We start from the raw sequence: 19,155 nt of genomic DNA, 5'->3' as shown, positions 1-19,155 counted from the left end.
AGTCAATCTTTAAAAGCACTTAAAAACCAAAGTTATTTGCGGTGATCGGATCAGCCCAGCAAAGCGAGCAAACCCACGATCGTAGCCACGAGAGGAAGTAACCGCGACATTCTCATTTATCCCTCTTTATATACACTTGTCCACTCATTTCCCACCAGGTATGTACCATTAAAGCGCAACCACTAATTACTCAAAAACCTTATCGATACATAAAAAAAGAAAATAAAAAAATCCGTGGAATGCTCGAAAGGGAAAAAATTCCCCCGTGCGTGGGGTGTGATGGAGACGGAGCCTGTGCGCGCGGATATTTTCGGATGTTTACCAAAAAGCTCGGGCGTTCCGCCTTCACGCATCGCTACGCGGAAAAATACATGCCGAACGAGCAGAGTCCGAGAAAGAGACCAATTTATTTTTGGGATCACCTTCAATGATACGTATGGTGTACACGCGAAAAATAAAAAAACGAATGTACCCGAGTGCCGAGGAAATTCGAAATTGCCAAATCCGAAAAATTCGCTCACTTTCTTCGACAACCGATGTCGTATCGATCGTCTCCATAAAAACTCACTCCTCGTGGAGAGATTTCAGGGCGCACTTGCAACTCGATTTGTCGGACCACTCGAACTCGTACCAAAATTTCGCCACAAACCCAACGAGCCACGTAGCCAAAATATACATAGCGAAGGCGAAAACGTACAACTCGACGTAACAGTGCGGCGCCTTGTTTTTATTGTTTTCCCGTTCCTCGGGTTCGACTGTTTTCGGCCCCAAATCACATGGATCCTTCGGTTTTAGGTTCTCCTCGGCCTTCCTGCATTAAAAACAGAACTGCAATCCATCACGCGAACGTATGTCGCGAAAAAAAAAGAATTCTGCGTCTCTAGCAAAAAAAGCCTTGACCTACTTTTTACACCGGCAATTCAATCTCGCACCAACTGTAGGAGCTCCCGCGATGCCCAAAGGCGTTTTTTTCACGACCGTACCTGGCTCCCGCGAGGCCTTACAATTAAAACGACGGCCTTTGCAAGGTATTAGGTTACTTCCATTGCCGCCCCGCTCGTCATCGTCGTCTCCGTCATCCTTTCTACTTTGCGAGATTATCTTTTTGCAAATTCACCCGTCCATACCGCCGGCGAGCTGGATTTCGTTTTGCGTTTATTTTCTTTGCCGATTTCTCCTTGGGGCAGACTATCGAATTTAGTATTTTTTTAATTATCGCCGAGCGAAATAAACTCGATCGGTTGCGAGTTGGGTTGAAAATAACGGGGTTACCGATTTTTTCGTTTTTTGACAGGTTATGGGATTTGCTTTGTTTTCCACTATTGACATGTTTATAAGTGAGAAAAGTACTCAATCGCTGTACATGGAACACAACTTAAAAAAATTTAAATCTGTTCATCGATCGATGGGATCGTTATTGATGCTTTACCGCTCGATAATTTAAAATTGATCCAAAAAAGAGTATTCAAAGTCACCCAGGTAGGCACAGCAGCTACCTACTTCTCCGCGTTGCTTGTATACCAAAAAATCGGCAATTCCCCATCGAAAACAGAGGCAGGACAACCATAGTATCCTATACGCGTGTGGAATATATATAATATATAGTTACGTATAGGATACAGTCACAACATCGAATAAGGGGTCATCGTTCTCGCGCGGGTAAACCTGTATGTTCATATACACATCGTAGTGCTCCCCTCTCCAGCAGTGTATACGTATTATATCCTTGGAGGTGCCGAGAGTCGGATGGATGGGGATTCGCCGTTACAATAAGGTATACCATATACGTGCCCCAGACGCCATCGTCGTGCGTTTAGTTTATCCAGAGGTATACATCTGTCATGTTGGTGATGGAGCCAGTGTTGTGGTGTTGATAAATACTGTGATTCGAGATCGGTAGCGAGCAAACGATGATCAATCCCAACAGGTGGTTGCTGCTTCTTCAAGTGGTTTTGACATGCGGTGAGTTTTTTGCCACGGCGTTCATGCTTATAAGCTTTCACTTTTTTTTTGTTCCGTGCGACTCGTTTGGCCGGTGCAAGAACTCTCGAATTATAATCAAGGTTCTAGTAATATCAAACATAATAATTCTATCCATTCAAAATACTTATTTGTTATGAAATTAACGTAGATAAGCGTACTTTTATTTTGATCATGGATGTGTGATTCCTTTGGGTGATCGGTAAGCTAAACCCTTACCGATCGACTTGAAAATCGTATAAATTTGACCGGAACCAAAAGCGTAGAGCGAAAAAAAAAAAAAAAAAAAAAAAAAAATTGCTAAATAACAAGAAACAACGCAATCCTGGCTTTATAATGTGCGCACATATGATGCGGCAGTGGCAACCGGAAACGCGCTGCGGCTGGCGGCTTACATTTCGTCGGGGGGCCTACACGGGGAAATCCGATTCGAGCCGGCTGGCAGCAGCCCAGCTTCGGCGGTTCGGATTCGTTTGGCTCTTAAGCCGACCCTCCAATACCCGGATCAGCAGTGGCAATGGCACCTCACCGAGTTCCCGGTCGACTACACCGCTATTCAGAATCGCTGCGACGAGCGGTACCTTGGGAAAAGGTACTACTCGACAATATACACGTTATAATATGGCGTGGGCACCTTTTAAGCTTTTTTTCCTCTCTTTTTGAAGCATCGTCAATCTGACGAAGATTGTGGGCCCACTCGAGTTCCCAGGCAACGAGACCGGCTCGGTCGAGGTTGCCGATCTCCACCTCTCGGGTGAAAAGGGCCTCTGGGGCAGGGGCCTTCACCTCCAGGACAATCTCAGCGGACGCGTCATTTGCTCGTCGATAACGGTAACAAAAGAATAATTCAATGTCGATCGACCCACTAAATGATAAAATCAATACTGGTACAGGTAGTGGACCGCAACTCGGAAAAGTTGGCAGAGGCCCGGTTCAACGGACCGGTAGCCGGCTCGATCTGGCTGCGGTGGCTGGGCGCGGGCGGCCAGCCGGGCGACAGCGCCGTCGACACGATCATCCACGCGAGTCTCCAGCACACCGGGGACCAAAAGTCCGAGGGGCCCTACACCACCGAGCACCGCTGGAAGTTCTACGTCACCGACATACTCGACAGCAGTAAAGGTATATACACAAATCGCTCTGTTTGACAACGAAAAATAAATCGAAGCGAAAATAATAATCATCCACTGTAGAGCGCGCCTCCTGCAACATCCTGCAAACGGTCTTTGACCCGGACGACGCTGGACCGGAAAAATCGATCGGCGACGTGGACTCGCGGCTCGGCAAGATCCGCGTGGCTTCGCGCACGAGCCCGGGTTTCAAGAGCGCCTTCCGGGACCCGGATCTCGCGCTCCTGTCGGCCGACCTGCTGAGTCCCCATCGCGCCCTCTACATCGTCATCTTCCACCCAACCCACGAGGACCTCTTCCTCGCCTGTGCCAAGCTCAAGCCTCGGCGGCCCCTCGTAGCCAAGTACACGCCACGCGACACCCCTATTGTCGACGCAGGTATACTGACTTTAGGAAAAACCATCTTTCAGGTCTATCTTCAACTCGCGCGGCATCAAGGGCGAGGTGACCCTCGTGCAGGAGACCCCGTTCGATCCGACCTGGATCAACGTGTCCCTGTCGGCTATCAACGACCTCGAGACGAGGCTGCGCTACCAGACCCAAGTCGCGTACTACCGAATAAACGAGCTGCCCCAAGAGCCGAGCAAGTTCCTCGAGGACGTGGTCGAGCCGTGCTCCACGACCAACAACCTCTACGATCCCCTCAAGACGAACGAGAACGGACAAGTCCCGCCAGCTGGTACACATATATATGCAATATACGAATGACACGAGAGGATTTTTATACAAAGCATCCCAACTCATTGTGTCTCTGTGTACAGGGTACGGCACGCAGGACCAGTACGCCATTGGCGACCTCTCTGGTAAGCTCCAGGGACGCAAGGAGGGCTCGCATCACCTCGACATCCTTTCCGGCAGCGCGAAACTGAGCGGTCTCTACTGGGACACTTATCTACCGCTTTCGGGGATCCACAGCGTCGTTCATCGATCTTTCGTCATCTACAAGTGACCACTATTTTGTTTTCTCCTTGATTCCTTCCCCACACCTCTTTGGCAGCATGACATTGGTCCATCCGCGTTTCCAGGAACAACGAGACGGACACTAAATCCAATCCATTGCCGTGGACGTGCGGTGTATTTACGCACCAGTTGCCCAACGGCGCGGGTAGAATGCCAATGATGACGGCCGAGGTGGTCTTCCGATACCCAATAGTCGGTAAGATCGTATTCCGGCAGCCCCGCAACGAGCCCGACATGGACACGACGATCATCGTCGAGCACCTGATACACTCGGACGGTGGTGCCCTCAACAACACCGCCGATCACAGGTACCGCACAACTGCCAAAAATTCAACTCGTATATCGTTTCCAAACTTGTACACATTATATGTCCAACAGGTGGATGATACACGAGAATCCACCGGGCCAGGACTACTACAATTGGACGGCCAGGTGCCTCAGCGCAGGCGCCCCCTACAACCCGTACAAGGTTGGCATCTCCTCCGTTAGGTATATAAAGTCGATTAAAATGATTGACAATTGTAACTTGCAGATCGAGTGGGATCCCAAACATCCGGAGCTGTGCTCGGCGGAGGGACCGGTCTTCTGCCGGTTGGGCGACTTCACCAGACACGGGACCCTCAACATCGCAGGCAGCAAAGCCGACGGTCTAAGACTGAGCCGCAAGTTGTTTACCGATCCTTTGGTTACTCTGTCGGGGCCGCACACCATATTCGGCAAGAGCATCGTCATATACGACGACCACGGCCCCAAGGCTCGAGGGGAGCGCCTCGCGTGCTCGACGTAAGCTTGTGACAGTTACCTTGGATCGTTTAATGTGCCATACAGTGTATTTGAGTGAAAATTTTGTTGCGCAGAATCACCGGGTTGCACAGGAGAAAGGCGGTGGCAAAGGATTGGTTTGGAAACGGCGAGGAGGTAACGATAAGCGGGAAACTGGAGTTCGTCCAGGAGAGCCCGTACGACGTGACGGATGTCGAAGTCGACCTCGAGGGTCTTAACGGCAAAATGAGCGGCTACCACGTCCACATGGTACGTGTGCAACGAGTGACGTGTGATATATTGTTATCCTTCGATTTTAAAATCTGACGGACGAGTTTTTCCTTGCCTGGTATAGACACCGGTGGAGCTGGATCTGGAGTTCCCGTGCGACGACACGACGCTCTATGGGCACTGGAACCCCCTGGGTGTTAACGCGAGCGCCTCCCCGCCACCAGCTGCCGGTAGCAACGATCAGTACGAGCTGGGCGATTTGAGCGGCAAATTTGGAACCCTCGACGGTAGGAAGCGCTACGCGGTGGCTTACAACGATACCCAGCTGCCGCTCTTTGGGCCCAGGAGCGTGCTCGGGCGCAGTATAGTCGTTCACAAGAAGGAGAAGAACGCCAGGTGCGGTGGGAGGGAACTTTATTTTTTGGGAAAGGATTCAAGCGGATTCGTAAAAATTACACGTGGCTTTGGTTGCAGGTGGGCTTGCACGACGATAGAACGCGGGTATTCGCCTTCAGAAGCTCGGGAGCTCAGGGCCATCGCTTCGTTTCACCATCCGCAGGGATTTGCCTATGGCTACATTCGCATGGTTACTTTTTGCTATTGTTAATCTCGTGCTCCGACTCGATTGAGCATTTATTTATAATAATTTTTTTTTTTTTTTTTTTTTTTTTTAACCCAGTGGTAACCCCCATCTAAGATTGTACAAATCAATTAAATCTCGTTGCAGACTCAGCTGATTTACAACGACGGTAGTCAAAGCGACACGACGATTGAAGTCAATCTCCGCCATCCCGGCAAACACGATCGTAATGTTGTAAGTGTCTTTATCGCTTGTCAGGGTCAGGATATGCAAAACAGAGAGAGCTACATTTTTTTTATGTTTAATGATATGGGCACTTTTATTTCAAGTTATTGGAAAAAAAAAAAAAAAAAAAAAAAAAGAATTATACATACAAATGATGGAAGTTACCTTTTAGACGAGGAACCACAACTGGGCGATATACGTGAACGCCGTGGGAGTCGACGCCACAGTTAAAACCAAAGATACCCGATGCGTGGCCGGAGGTTACAGGTGGAACCCCTACTTTACGCAGCTGGCCGATCCTTTGAACGTAAATACATATACTTTTGGAAGTTTTATCATGAAAAGACATCGAATCTTAAAAAAAAAAAAAAAAAAAAAAAACCCAGGAAGACCTCTACAGACAGGAGTGCGGCCCGGATCTTCCTCTGCGTTGCGACGTGGGTGACCTATCGGCGCGCGTGGGACCGATCGACATAGGTCTCGGGCGACGCATCCTCGTGGATTCGAACTTTCCGCTCGAGGGCACAGTTTCGGCCTTGGGTCGTTCGATCGTCATCATGGACCAGGATTTCGGCGGCTACAGGTTCGCTTGCGCCAACATCGAGCCGGACAACGACATCATCAAGTACGCGAATATCCGCAAGCCACCGCGGTTCGTTGCGTAAGTGTCCGTTTGAACGTATTCATATACAATGCGATTTGTTTTATTTTTCGAATCAAAGGATTTTAAAAAATTTTTTTTCTCCAGGGCCCAGTTTTTGGAGGACGTGCGACAAGTTATGGGGATTCCCGAGTGGATGCTGTCCATCGACAGTAGGAAAACCAAAATTCTACACAACGGCGCATGCGTACAGTTTTTGATGCACTTTAAGGGTACACAACAAGCACATTAAGCTTCTTTTTTTTTTTTTTTTTTTTTTTTTTTACTAGTTAAGTACTCATTAATTTTTTTTTTTTTTTTTTTTTTTTTTTTTAAATAGGTCCGATTGCCAGTAAACTCGACCAAGATTTCAGTAAGTTGATATCTACTGGTAAACTCGATGCTCCAAGCTTGGCAATTCCCGGCTACGTGCATACTAAGCGCAAGGCTACTTTGGGCCACAGGCAGTGCGGCAGCCGCGACCCGAACGAGAAGAGTAAGCGAGGATCTTTTAATTAATTCTTTATCATTAACAGTGATGATGATGATGACATTGCTCCTTTTTAGACTCAAACAGAGATTCTGCGTATTATTACAATTCGAGAGCGCCGGAACTGATGACTCCATTGATTCCCGTTGGGATGATACTGCTGTTGATCGAAGCATTATTGTGATCTATCGTATAGAAAAAAAAAGGAACCTCAGCACATTCCACATTCGTTAATTTTCTTAAAAACTATCAAGTTGTTAATAGTATTTTAATTACCACGTTTTTTAAACTTATTTATTTTGCGTACGATTGGTACATGCACAAAGTTTATATTTTACAGAAAAATGTATGTAATTGGTACCTCGCATTGAGAATAAATACATTTATGTTTTGTGTCCCTGAAAATCTGCATCTTGTATTTTTTTCCAAATATTTAAATAACCAACACCTTATTTCAGCAAAAAAAATTCAATTTTTTAATTTTGATTCATTTATTGATTCTCCTGATATACGTATGATGAAAGTTACGTATATTTACTTGTGACTAGAAGCGAGACTCAATAAAAATTTACTACAAGTATTTTAGAACGTGAAAAAAAGAGAAGTGTAGTTTTTTTTATCGGTGAAAAAATATTTATAAGTAAAATCCAGCCTCAATGTTACCCCCAAAAAAAAAAAATTTTTTTTTTACAACTCTCGGATTCACCCATTCGAACAATTTTTAATCAATATTTCATGTGTTAACATAGATTTTCTCATCGGTTACTCGCTGGTTCAAGGTGATGCTCAAAAGTTTGCCAGGAGACCACTTTTGGAGAATAGATGAGGGCCTATCTAACTATTGACCAGAGATGATGTTCTAGTTTGTCCCTTCCCCCCCACACTCAGTTATATTTCCCAGAATAGGAAAAGAGATTTAATTACTCGTGCCTATCCATTTACCTTAAGATCAAATTTTTATAGCTCATTAATTTTGGACATTTAAAATTTAATAACAAAACACCACGGATTCTACACCATTGCTCAAATAACTAGCAAATTTGAACAGTTTTACAAAAAGTCATAGTACTACTGTAACAAATAGTGTATGTGTATAATTTTTGTAACAATTAAAATATGTATTGTATTGCGTGGAAGTATTTGCCGTGCATCTATTTTAGCATTTATTTGTTAAGGTAAAAAAAGAAAAATCGATAGTTATAATTATGATTAATCGATATACTGGGTAGGTCGTCTCATATATATAGGTACTATTTTAATAACTATTTAAGGCTTATTTCTTATTACCAGACAGCGTTAATAACTGTTTTCGGACATATTTTTACCATATTTCATTGAATGGTATTCGAGTATTGAATTTCGAGAAGCATTATCTTGCTGCTAAAAGTGCAGGTTGTAGAAGAGACAGCCGGTCAATCCTGCTCTATACAACAAATTAGTTACATCCACTCGGATAAATACAGGTGAGCACATAAAGGTGCGTACTTGTATCGTATTAAGTAAAAGGAATGCACTTGCATCGTATTATGAATTTTAATGTATGATTTTCCTCAGTGTCATCGACATGAAAAACTGAATACTTTATTCTTTACAGCACTTGCGTGAGATCCTTTGAGATAACACAAGTATTTTATCGAAATTATCTAGTTTGAAGATACACTTAGTTTTTTAATCAAATATTTATAATCCCAATAACTTCATTTTCCTCTATCTTAAAACTATTAACTTTTATTTACAAAATAATTAATGAGGTGTTCTACAGTGTTCTATGATTTTTAAAATGATTACGTTATCATCTAGATCAAGCTCAGCGTAATTCTTTAACTTTCGTATTGCACAAATAATAGTCACATGTGCGAGTTTGTATAAATGTAATATATTATATTTGTAATAAACGTAGCATGGTGATATGGAAGTGAGTGTACGAGACCAGTTATGTTCATGATTAATGAACAGCAAACAAAGTGGGCTGATACAAATACATTAAATATTAACTACACGGGCTGGGCTAAACAAATAAATTTACACTGAATCTGAAACTCAAGAGATTCAATATAAAATTATTTATTTTCTGGGCTTCGAACTCAGACCAAAAATCACGATAATAATTGAAACAAAAATGTGTTTTATTATTATTAATTTATTTATTATTAATTACTTTTACTATTATAATAATTGTTTACTGATAAAAACTTTTAAAAAAAATTTTTTTTCATCAACAATATAACGTGATTAAGCCATATTGAAATGGAAGATTTACTAAACATTTTATAATCGTGTACTCTTGATGTAAAAGATTAATGTTCACATAAAAAAAAATTCATTTGCTAAATTCACAATTAAATTAAAACAATACGCGTCATCAAATAATTGGCCTTTTTACGTTTACAGGAAATAAGGTAAAAACTTGAGCCTCCCTGCACTTCAGACTTTACAAAAACAACTGTACAACTTTTGATAATTTAGAGACAATTGAAAAAAAAGCAGACGAATGAAGAAAAAGTTTGAAATTCGAGCAATCGAACGGATGATAACGTTGAAGCATTAATATGTAATATTTTAAGTTTGTGTTTGTGTTTGTAATTTTTCACAATAATATGATGATAATGTAATTTATCTGATTGATCAAGAACAATCATATCAAAAACAGTATTTATTAATTACAATTAATTTTTGAGATAGACTAAAGCTCTCAAACGTTTTTTATCGCTGTTTGAAGTGTGTACCACACGTTTTACTGAAGATATAGATAGCAGTTTATGTGACAAAGACAGATCAGCTTACTTCTAAAATACGAACAAGCCTATTAAATTCACTAACTTCTCGGATTCTGCTCAAAGAGAGCTTAGTTGCTACGCGGACACAATGTTACATTTTACTGTCACACATTGATACGTTGTCAAATACTTTGATTAAATAAATTTCAGTTTATTAAAATAAAAATTCAGTATATAACGAAAATTTTATAGAAATTTTTCAAATAAAACTTTTTGAGACAAACAAAAAATTGCGTAATCTCAGTATTAAAAAGTTGCTACATACGCGCGTGTCAAGGTCACACATGCCAGTGGATATTAAAGATCTCAGTGATTAGCTCTATAGCGTAATCTATGCTGCTGACAATGCGGACAGTTTTTAAAGTTATTAAAAAAATATGGCTTTTAACGTCAAAAATTATTTGTCCCCTTCTTTTGAAGGGGCAAAAACACAGGCCATTTGTAAGAGCACAGAGGAACCAGCCAATTGTAAGTCAATGATTTACTTATGAATTATTTTACTAACTCAAGAGAAAGAATTAATGCAAGAGGGCCGTAAGATTGCAGAACATTTTTGTCACAGATCAAGCACACTTGCTAGGATATTTTCCCGAATTCGTTTTTTCTTTTGTTTGAAATTTTCTTATAACTATCAAAATTGTTAATTAGTTGATGATAGATTTTTTTGATTGGTTAATATGCACTCCCTCACATTATTAAATATTTATTGTGTAAAGTATGGAAATTTAAAAAATACTCTTAGAATCATAGTGCACGCATCTCGTCCTTGTAATAAAATAAGCTCAGTCCGTGACATTCATTCCTCAACTAGTCTCAGTAGAAATTTGTGATCTGCCGAGACTAGATCATGAATACATCTTCACCCCTAAATGAAGTTCTACACTTTCAAGAACTTATTTCTTTCGCGCATAAGGAAAAAATAGAGATAAAAAAAAAAAGGATACTTAGTATACATTCAATTGTCCACCAGATATATACAATTTTTAAGCTACTTGGGTACGATTTTATTGATAAAAAAATGAAAAAAGTCATCTGCGTGTCACTGCTCGAGATATTAAACAAAAAAAATAATAATAATATTAGTAGTATATTATAATAATAAAACAACAAAGTTGGTCGCCGAATGAGATAAAGGTAAATCGGAATTTTGCCAGAGCCCTGAAGGTATCTATGTATATAGTAACCTTACATACCTTATAGGTCAATACACTGTAATATATACATATAAATCTCTACGTATACTTAAACACCGAAACCAACACGGCGAGATTTGAACCGGTCAACTATGCAAGTACGACGCTATCAAAAGCTGTTTAACTTCGCTGATCGACAAAGCTCCAACTCAACCGCTATGCCACTGTGACTATCATAAACTATATTTACTCGCTTCGTATATTTTTACCTACTACAGAATCCAGTTCTTCGATCCAGAATTCATTAATGCTTGTTATGTAAAAGAATTGTGCATTGAACGCTCGATACTTTCCGATCGCTTCCTGCACGGTACAACGTTAAGGTAAGAAACTTTGGAGGTAAGATTTCGCCAGTCTGATCCGCTAGGTGTCACAATTTAGATGTCGGCACCAATCCCAGCAAACACGTTTTCTCAAGATTTCTTGTAGGTGTCTTGTAAAACTCTAATGTCCATCAGAAAGATATATTTAGGGAATTTTACCCCAAAAACTCCTCAAAGATATCTTTCAGATGGAGAAAATGTGTTTGCTGGGACTGTGCACGCAATGAACAACGCTGCGTTCCGTAAATATCCAGCCAACAAGATAATCTGTCTGATTATCTGTTTCTTTCGTACTCGCACAGTAAGGTAATAGATATTATCTTATATACTAGCTCACTGCCGACAGCGTTTGAAACGAGCGTAAGAAAAGAGAAAGGGAGATATTACGGTGCAATACATAGACTAGACGATCCACGCGCCACTTACGGATGACTTTTATTTCTATCCTATAAGTAGCACTTGAAGTTGGTACCTAGTTCTCGACGCTCGTCGGTAACATATACAAATTCAAAGGTTTGCATCGTCATCGAATAATCTGTTTTCAGTTAAATATAGTTTTGTACTTTTATAAATGTCGTGGAATACGAGTAATGGATATACCGATTAAGTAAATCGTCAGTTCGAAATGTACGACCAGCACCAAGATTGACAACTGCTGTTTGAAGTCATCGCTTCAAATAGAGTGTTTTTCTACGAGTGTGGTACTCAAACTCCAAGTTTAACGCGAATTTTCAAATGATTGTGCTCGTTACCTATACATAATTAGATTGTACGGGAACCCCTAAGATGTAAAAGATTAATTTTATAATCACCCGCAAAGCATTTGCACAATATTCGGTATACGATTGGCTGTAGTTTGTGTAGTATCAAAGTACACCTTCGACATTGTTGATAAACAAATTACTTTGTTTTCCTTTCTACAATCGAAGCGCTCAAGCTTACACTAATTAACCCCCTCCGCAAATTCAAAAACAAAAATTGAACAAAGCTACAATGGTCCCAGGTGAAATCACAAAAGCGTCCAAGCGTTTTCCCCCTCTCCAGCGTGGTGTAGTAATTATTTGGATCCGATGATTTAAAACTCGTTTTGTATCTGGTAGGTGATGGATGTTTGCTAGAAATCGCGGCGTCAGAGAGGTATATAACAGCGCGGTACGATGAGCCAAGTAATCATTTCCTACGGTTTCTCTCGTAGTCGAGATTTTTGTTTCAACTGTATCATATTTTGTTTCCAGATGAGGAAGAAAAATGGCACCATCGCCAAAAGTAGCTGGACGGACGAAGGTAACGGATATAGAAAAGTAATGTTTTGGTGGTATATTTAATCAAGGACAAACCATACAATGACGTTGTACTTCTAGAGCAACCGGATACGGTGGAGGACCACTTCAAGTTAATCATGAGTGACAATTCTGTAATTGACAGCAATCATCGAAACATCACACCCGATGACCTGCCAAGCTGGTTCGACGAAAGACTCTTTAAAATGTTTGTATAATATCAACTTTGTTCCACGTTATTATAACATCTCGCACGCGTGACAATCCATGGCTACATATCAGTTACGTAACGTTTTATACTTTAGAGGTCGAAATTATTATACGAGAAATATACTGGGAATAACTTCAGCTTACTTAGCGGGTCTTTTCGCGGTGTTCCTAGTCCCTAGCATTTCCAAGGTGAGTGAAAAAAAAACCAGTTTTTCATGCGCATGACAACTTACGAAAATTATCTTTTGCATGTATTATAAGGCACGACTGATACATTCATCAAAAATTTACTTGCGACATAAATAACGGTATACGTTTATGACTAAGTCCAAAAATCCAAAAATTTCGAGTCTTTTTTTTATTTGTTACTTTAAAGTGTCGTAACGAAAAAGATTAGCTGGAATAGTGAATGAGTAAAGAATTAGCTTTTGTCTTGGTGCATGTAGATTATCGGCACGTATTCTATTCTAGATAATATATATAGTATATTCATACTAGATATTTATAGTCTTAATCATTGGAAAACGATAGCGCGTTAAAATAACACATGATCTCATGAAAGTTATGAAACTTCTAACGTTTGTGACGTTAAAATTTGTCATACGCCCCCAATACCGAATTTCGACGTAATGTAACTTCGTTGTGTTTTTATTTGTGAGAACAAAGAAGTAAGATATCCATTTTATTTTGAAATAATCTGCCTAACGGATTTACCAAGGAAACAATCCCAATCCGAACTTACCGATTTCAAAGATTTATTGGGTTAATAGTTATTTTGTAGTGCATAAAAATAAATAAATAAGTACTTCGTACTTTGTGTGTACTGAAAAATACCAAAAGATCTTTGAAATCGGTGGGTTCGGATTGGTATGGTTTCTTTGTTGGCTTTCTTTTTTTTTTCTTTTTTTTTTTTTTTTTTTGAAACACTCGCTATTTACATAACATATACCAATACTTTGTCGTAAAATATTAACTTTTTTAATAAACAAAAAATAGTTTTTAAGCGTTTTTTTTTTTAATTTGATCATTTTTACGATCGATCTAGAGTGTTGTACTATAACGAACTCCTTAACTTGTCCTCTGAAAAAATCTAATGTAAAATGTTGATTTGCAAAGTTTTAGAAACAAAATAAATCTTGTTTTGCAAAGCTTCGCGCAGTTAAAAAATGTTAACGAGATGTTACTATAGGTATACGATTTTACGCATGGTTTGCTCTCCGGTGAAAATGTAAGGTGTACTTCTGTGTGAAAAACAAAATATATTGACGATTGAAAAAAAATTTGCAGCTCCTAATAGCAACGAAACGAAGCTCGACACCGTGCGCGGCGTTCCAGAGGTACTTGCAAACTGTGCTGCACATATACAACCTGCACATCCACGATTATCGCGATCCCGATTCAAAGTCAGTTTTTTCCAAACTCTTTCATTCGATCGACATTTACTCAAAATGTAAGTACTCGAAAAATGAGATTTTCAGGTTCTACAAATCGTTGAATACGATTCGCTGGAAGCACTCGACGAACAGCAAATGGGCGATGAAACGCACCGACGAAGGAATAACACAGCAAAATATGGTTTTGACGCAGTACGGTTTCATAGGATACGTTCTCCTGAGCGCAAATGTTTTGGCGCTTACAAACGAACCCGAAGAACGAGAGGGTATAAATCACTTTTGGCGAGTTGTCGGAAAATTATTGGGGATTCCTGACAAGTGAGATTTCGCACTCGACACCGAGATACATATTTCAGTGGTAAATGTTGGAGGTTTTACTTTATTTATGTTCAACAGGCTGAATCTTTGCCGGGAGAGCGAAAGTGAGACGACGCAGTTGTGCGAAAGGATAAAAGACGAAGTGTACGTGAAACAATTGCAAGCACCCACTGATGATTTCTTTTTTTTAATCAGCACTGCAATTGATGGACTATTTTGCATCGACATGGCACTGGACATGGAAGCGTTTTTGGCGTTTTTCTGTGACATTAACAATTGCAAAAGTTTGTTGGTTTATTTTATTTTTTTTTTTTTAATAATTGAAGCTTTAAAAAAATTAAGAAATCTATTTTGCAGATACTAGAAAAATGAGCCTTTACAGTAAATACAACTACCTATATAGAAAATTCATGTTTTCCGTCATAAGTAAGTATCATTAAAACGTTCCTCAACAATAAAAAAAATTTCTGTAAGATGTACATACGTGTATGTATTCATTTTAAGAAACACCTTTTATTGGACCAGTCGTCAGAAGCTTTTGGAATGTTTATTTTCGTACTACGTACTGGTTTCAAGAAAGATACCCACTAATCGCTTGGTTGAAGTATGGCAAAGCTCAGTCCAAAATTACGTTGTACCAGCCGTTGGTTTTTAAATAAAAAATGAAGATTTAGTACATAACATTTTTATTATTACGAACTTAGCAGAGTCGACTGTACGTGTTATTTATTTTTTTAAAGATTACTAATAAAATAATATAAATTCTCACTAATGAAAAAAACTTTTTTAAATGATTATTTGTAAGCAACTATTTTCTTTTTTTACTGTCAAAAAAGGAATACGAATAACAGAAGACGAAGTTATTGATTACTGTATCAAAATTTTTAATTAGTTTTAACAATTGTAACTTTACTTAAGATTAACAATACACATTACCTATGTTTAAACTTAGAGCTAAAAGAGTTAATGGTTTGTTTTTACTCTCAAAGAAGGAAATGATGGAGGGATGTTATTTAAAATTTTTCTTATCAAGTTAATCTTTATGAACGCACTTATACTTTAATTATTAGTTATGTTTATTGATGACACAAGCTATAGCAAGTTCAAAAAATGCGAGCTGTATACTTTTTGCTATATTATTATATACTCTACTGTAGAACACTTAGGATATAGTAAACATTTTCATGAGTGTAGTTAGATTAAGAACGTTTGAAGAAAAAAAATTTTCTTTAGGTTTCTATTAATCGTTGAACCAATCAATACTTTATTTCAATCACTGAATAATGGTTTTTGAATCATTTGTTACATTAATTGGATGAACGATAAATCGACGGAATGAAATTTCGTACATTAAGAATGTTTCTACAAGAATAACATTCTCGGTCACAATAATTTAAATGGGGTTGTTTTATCACATCTATAACATCTATTTCTTTTTAGTTTTTAATTAGTTGATTGGTATATAAATGTACCCTTAGATTCACAACACGATAGCTTCTTTTGATCAAAGCTCGATTAATAAAATCTTTGTAAAATTTTAATGAATCATAATGGATCGTAGTCGTCACCTACTTGTAAAGTACATATAAAATGTTTATGTTGTATATTCTTGAAAAAAGTATAAAAAGAACTGTTTCTTCTCACGTTTTACAAAATCATCTCAGTTTTTCCGTATAAGTATCGGTTATATTTTAGAAAAATATAAAATATGCTCGAAGCAGGTATTAACGTTACATATATACCAACACTCATATCTTTATGGAAACAAACAAATCTTTTTTTCATTCTTTTGTTATCCGTACTTAAAAAATCTCGAAATAAATCAGCTATAACTCTTATTACAAATACCATAAGAAAAGAATCAGAATATTAAAGAATGAATCTTACTCTGGCAGGCATCAGTCTTACTAAAAGACGTTGTGGGCAAGTTTGTGAATTGCTCCTATGTGATAGTTGAGGCTCTGCTTTTGGGTCGTTCTGAACGAGCAGAATTCGCACTTGAGCGGCATTTCGCAGGACCGCTCGTGCTCGTTGAGGCACCACCGCTTGTCGTATACCTTTCCGCACTTGGAGCACTTGAAACAGTACTCGGCATCGTGCTTCTTCTTGATGTGCAAATCAAGATGGATTTCGCGGATGCATTTGAATTGACAATGGGTACAGTGGTAGCGCTTGATACTGCCACACTCGTATCGTATGTGACGGTGCAGTGCCCGTAGCTGGTCGTACCGTTTTGGACAGCTCTTGCATTTAAACTGTACCCGAGTGTTACACTCTTTACACTCGAGATTATCGTTCTGGACAATTGTTTCCTCGTCGAGTATTCGATCGCACTGAACGCAGTACAGCTCGCATTTTATTTCTGAAAAGTAGTGTCATTTTGATTTCCATTTTTTCCACGGTACAATTTGTATTGAAAACGTACAAGTATTCAATACTCACTAGTTCTTCCTTGAGCTACAGTTAACTCTGAGCCTAGATTAAGAATATTTGCAACGGTTGCATCTGCTGTCACTTGCTCGGCAACAACTAGAAGACAAAGATTCAATGTTTACATCAATTTGAAATTTATACTTAAAAAATCTGGTAAATACTACATACCTGGCACTAGTTTTTCATAAGTAGCATTTGTTGGCTGAATGATTTGAGAGTTAGTTGGCAGCTGTTTTTCTATAATAATAAATTTTTTATCACTTGACTTAAAAAATGAGATATGTTGTATGATAAAAAACTTTAAAATAAGCTTACCAAAAAAATTAGTACCATCATCCGCAATAATTATGAGTTCCTCTTTGAATAAAGAATTATATGGAATATTAGTTGAGTAAGCTGCAAAACATTTATATTCAAGACCCATGTTAAAAATGTAACACAAAGTCTTGTCAAAAACTTTAACTTTAAAATATTAGAAATCAAAAAAAGTTAAAAAAAAGTTAAATAAAAAAACGAATCAATCGTTTATAAAAGTAGAGCATAGTATTTAATTATACGAATTTCTAATATTTTAAACCAAAGTAAAAGACAAAACTTTAAATTGGTTACTACTGTTTCTAAAAAAAGTAAACATTAAAAAATTAAAAACAAGAACAAGTATTTGTTAAAGCATGCTTACTCATAATTGGTTGAGCAAACATCTGATTTGTGCCATCTGGTGCAGTTTCAATTTTAAGTGCAATTCTTTCTGGAATTATCAGTTCATCATTAAAATTACTTACATAGTTTTTTTTTGTAGTCTGAGTGTAAAGACACTCCAAGAAATAATAAAAACTTAAACCTAAAGTTTATTTACATATAGATTATTATATAATACTTGATTATAGTTTCTTACCCATTTTATTTTTGTAATCTTGTCTTTGAACAGGAATGTGGGGAAATCACGTATTTCAGACCTGAAATAAGTATGCTTTTTTATTTACATTGCACTGTTCACCATGTATATTTCTGTTAATAAAAAATTCCATTTCTCAAGTCTAAGTGTTTCAAAAAAAAATTCAAATTGTTAAACTGCTTCGTGATCAAATCTTTCTTGACATAAAAGTACCTCTTGAACTTGCGACAAAGTATAGAGTATCGAATTATGGGTCAACATACACACAAGCACAACAAAGAAGCTAAAATTCACTTCATTATGCAACACCATATTCTTAATTTATAAATAAATTAGCTGCCGGAATCTAATAATACCTTTGATTGCAAATTACATAACTACCCAATCAAAGTCCCATAAAAGACAATCAAATACAAACGTACAACAGAGCGAGCCTCCAATGCCTCCATTAATTAAATCACACCGAGAACACCGATGTTGTTGTAGGTAGGAAGGTAGGTGATTATCTATATGGTGTATGTAGGAACTTATAAGTATATATATTCTATAGAGTTATAAAGGATACTCGGATAAGGGTGGCTACGAAAATACATAATACACAGAACGATGACGGATGTAATAATTTGATCCTTCAAACGTTCGAAGCAGCACCAACAACACCCTATTACCTGCCTAATAAGTATAGATAAAACGATTGATAAGCAATGCAACAGCCAAGCCCATCGGAGCACGCGAGCCAATCGAGAATCCGAGAGTGTCTAATAATAATACAACAAACAGGTAATCGCCGAATGTTAACGAAAAAAAAAAAAAATTATTTAACACTAAAAGGGGGAGCTCGTAAAAATACGTCACCTACCTCAATCAAATTTGATCTCGAATTCCAATTTGATACTTATAAACAAATTACAAATTCCTTGTTCTTATACTAGCACCCCCTGTTCACGAGTGCAGACTACTGTAGCCTGGCTACTGTAGGGTCTGCAGGATACACGATCATGCGAACGAGTTATAAACTATAAGGTATAAGTACTTGATAAAGCGCACAGTATACATCAGACCAGTATTTTTGCCAGTACTTATTTCACTTTCAACAACCAAAAAATTGACACCCTGTCCTGTTCACTCAAATTGTACATTCGCAGTACGTTCCGTGACGTGAGTTGGTGAGTTGAAACTGTCGACTTGTCGAGGGTCGAGTCGACAAAAATCGACGCTCGTTTGAGTTTAGGGTTGAGCCGCATAAGTTTTGTGTGTACCGACTGCGCTACGCCGCTACGTATTATGCCATGAATTACGAAGATTAACACAATTCAAGTTTGTTTCATTAAAAT

At 38.7% G+C, this 19,155-nt stretch overlaps 3 protein-coding genes across 11 annotated transcripts; 2 read left to right on the top strand and 1 right to left on the bottom strand.

Annotated features, from left to right (window-relative positions):
- Window positions 1–1,801: 1,801 nt before the first annotated feature.
- Window positions 1,802–7,182, top strand: Rsod (superoxide dismutase family protein Rsod). The gene is made up of 19 exons (XM_089590495.1): window positions 1,802–1,962; window positions 2,341–2,572; window positions 2,646–2,811; window positions 2,874–3,102; window positions 3,174–3,453; window positions 3,521–3,789; window positions 3,872–4,055; window positions 4,136–4,378; window positions 4,449–4,539; window positions 4,603–4,853; window positions 4,928–5,102; window positions 5,188–5,459; window positions 5,538–5,649; window positions 5,791–5,877; window positions 6,041–6,175; window positions 6,255–6,529; window positions 6,617–6,741; window positions 6,849–7,004; window positions 7,076–7,182. Exons 1-19 carry the CDS (start codon window positions 1,911–1,913, stop codon window positions 7,180–7,182), a joined length of 3,441 nt encoding a protein of 1,146 aa, XP_089446621.1. The 5' UTR covers window positions 1,802–1,910.
- Window positions 7,183–9,862: 2,680 nt separating this feature from the next.
- On the top strand, window positions 9,863–15,405 carry LOC106647946 (uncharacterized). Of its 6 annotated transcripts, none has more exons than XM_089590348.1 (9): window positions 9,863–10,243; window positions 12,527–12,575; window positions 12,653–12,779; window positions 12,877–12,970; window positions 14,069–14,184; window positions 14,260–14,493; window positions 14,572–14,777; window positions 14,851–14,919; window positions 14,998–15,405. In XM_089590348.1, exons 1-9 carry the CDS (start codon window positions 10,109–10,111, stop codon window positions 15,150–15,152), a joined length of 1,185 nt encoding a protein of 394 aa, XP_089446474.1. In that variant the 5' UTR covers window positions 9,863–10,108; the 3' UTR covers window positions 15,153–15,405. The 6 variants fall into 6 exon arrangements, with proteins under 6 accessions (XP_089446474.1, XP_089446477.1, XP_089446476.1 ...); XM_089590350.1 differs by lacking the exon at window positions 9,863–10,243 and adding an exon at window positions 11,812–11,835; XM_014364532.2 differs by lacking the exon at window positions 9,863–10,243 and adding an exon at window positions 11,927–12,428.
- A 27-nt stretch (window positions 15,406–15,432) lies between these two features.
- LOC106647947 (zinc finger Y-chromosomal protein-like) lies at window positions 15,433–19,028 on the bottom strand. Of its 4 annotated transcripts, none has more exons than XM_014364533.2 (7): window positions 18,681–19,028; window positions 17,822–17,882; window positions 17,606–17,674; window positions 17,242–17,322; window positions 17,095–17,163; window positions 16,936–17,022; window positions 15,433–16,855 (listed from the first exon to the last, which is right to left on the bottom strand). In XM_014364533.2, the coding sequence occupies exons 2-7, from the start codon at window positions 17,823–17,825 to the stop codon at window positions 16,401–16,403; spliced, it is 765 nt and encodes a 254-aa protein (XP_014220019.2). In that variant the 5' UTR covers window positions 17,826–17,882; window positions 18,681–19,028; the 3' UTR covers window positions 15,433–16,400. The 4 variants fall into 4 exon arrangements, with proteins under 4 accessions (XP_014220019.2, XP_014220021.2, XP_089446478.1 ...); XM_014364535.2 differs by having other exon boundaries at window positions 17,242–17,283; XM_089590352.1 differs by lacking the exon at window positions 18,681–19,028 and adding an exon at window positions 18,244–18,319.
- Between the last annotated feature and the right edge of the window lie 127 nt (window positions 19,029–19,155).

Source organism: Copidosoma floridanum, unplaced genomic scaffold (genome assembly GCF_036245765.1).
Source record: "Copidosoma floridanum isolate Cflo_tuat_1 unplaced genomic scaffold, Cflo_Japanese_pri ptg000012l, whole genome shotgun sequence".
In the NCBI taxonomy this organism is placed as follows: domain Eukaryota; kingdom Metazoa; phylum Arthropoda; class Insecta; order Hymenoptera; family Encyrtidae; genus Copidosoma; species Copidosoma floridanum.
The sequence above is the reverse complement of the archived record's forward strand: the minus strand, read 5'-3'. Positions and strand labels throughout refer to the sequence as shown.

Excerpts from the sequence above, each read along its gene's own strand:
- Rsod (XM_089590495.1), top strand. The coding sequence starts at position 1,911 with ATGATCAATCCCAACAGGTGGTTGCTGCTTCTTCAAGTGGTTTTGACA. Across the intron at positions 2,573-2,645 it reads GAGCGGTACCTTGGGAAAAG|CATCGTCAATCTGACGAAGA; the intron begins GTACTACTCGAC and ends CTCTTTTTGAAG. Across the intron at positions 6,742-6,848 it reads GTTTTTGATGCACTTTAAGG|GTCCGATTGCCAGTAAACTC; the intron begins GTACACAACAAG and ends TTTTTTAAATAG.
- LOC106647946 (XM_089590348.1), top strand. The coding sequence starts at position 10,109 with ATGCTGCTGACAATGCGGACAGTTTTTAAAGTTATTAAAAAAATATGG. Across the intron at positions 12,971-14,068 it reads TAGTCCCTAGCATTTCCAAG|CTCCTAATAGCAACGAAACG; the intron begins GTGAGTGAAAAA and ends AAAAATTTGCAG. Across the intron at positions 14,494-14,571 it reads TTATTGGGGATTCCTGACAA|GCTGAATCTTTGCCGGGAGA; the intron begins GTGAGATTTCGC and ends TATGTTCAACAG.
- LOC106647947 (XM_014364533.2), bottom strand. Across the intron at positions 17,323-17,605 it reads GTTTGCTCAACCAATTATGA|CTTACTCAACTAATATTCCA; the intron begins GTAAGCATGCTT and ends AATGTTTTGCAG. Across the intron at positions 17,023-17,094 it reads TTATGAAAAACTAGTGCCAG|TTGTTGCCGAGCAAGTGACA; the intron begins GTATGTAGTATT and ends TTTGTCTTCTAG.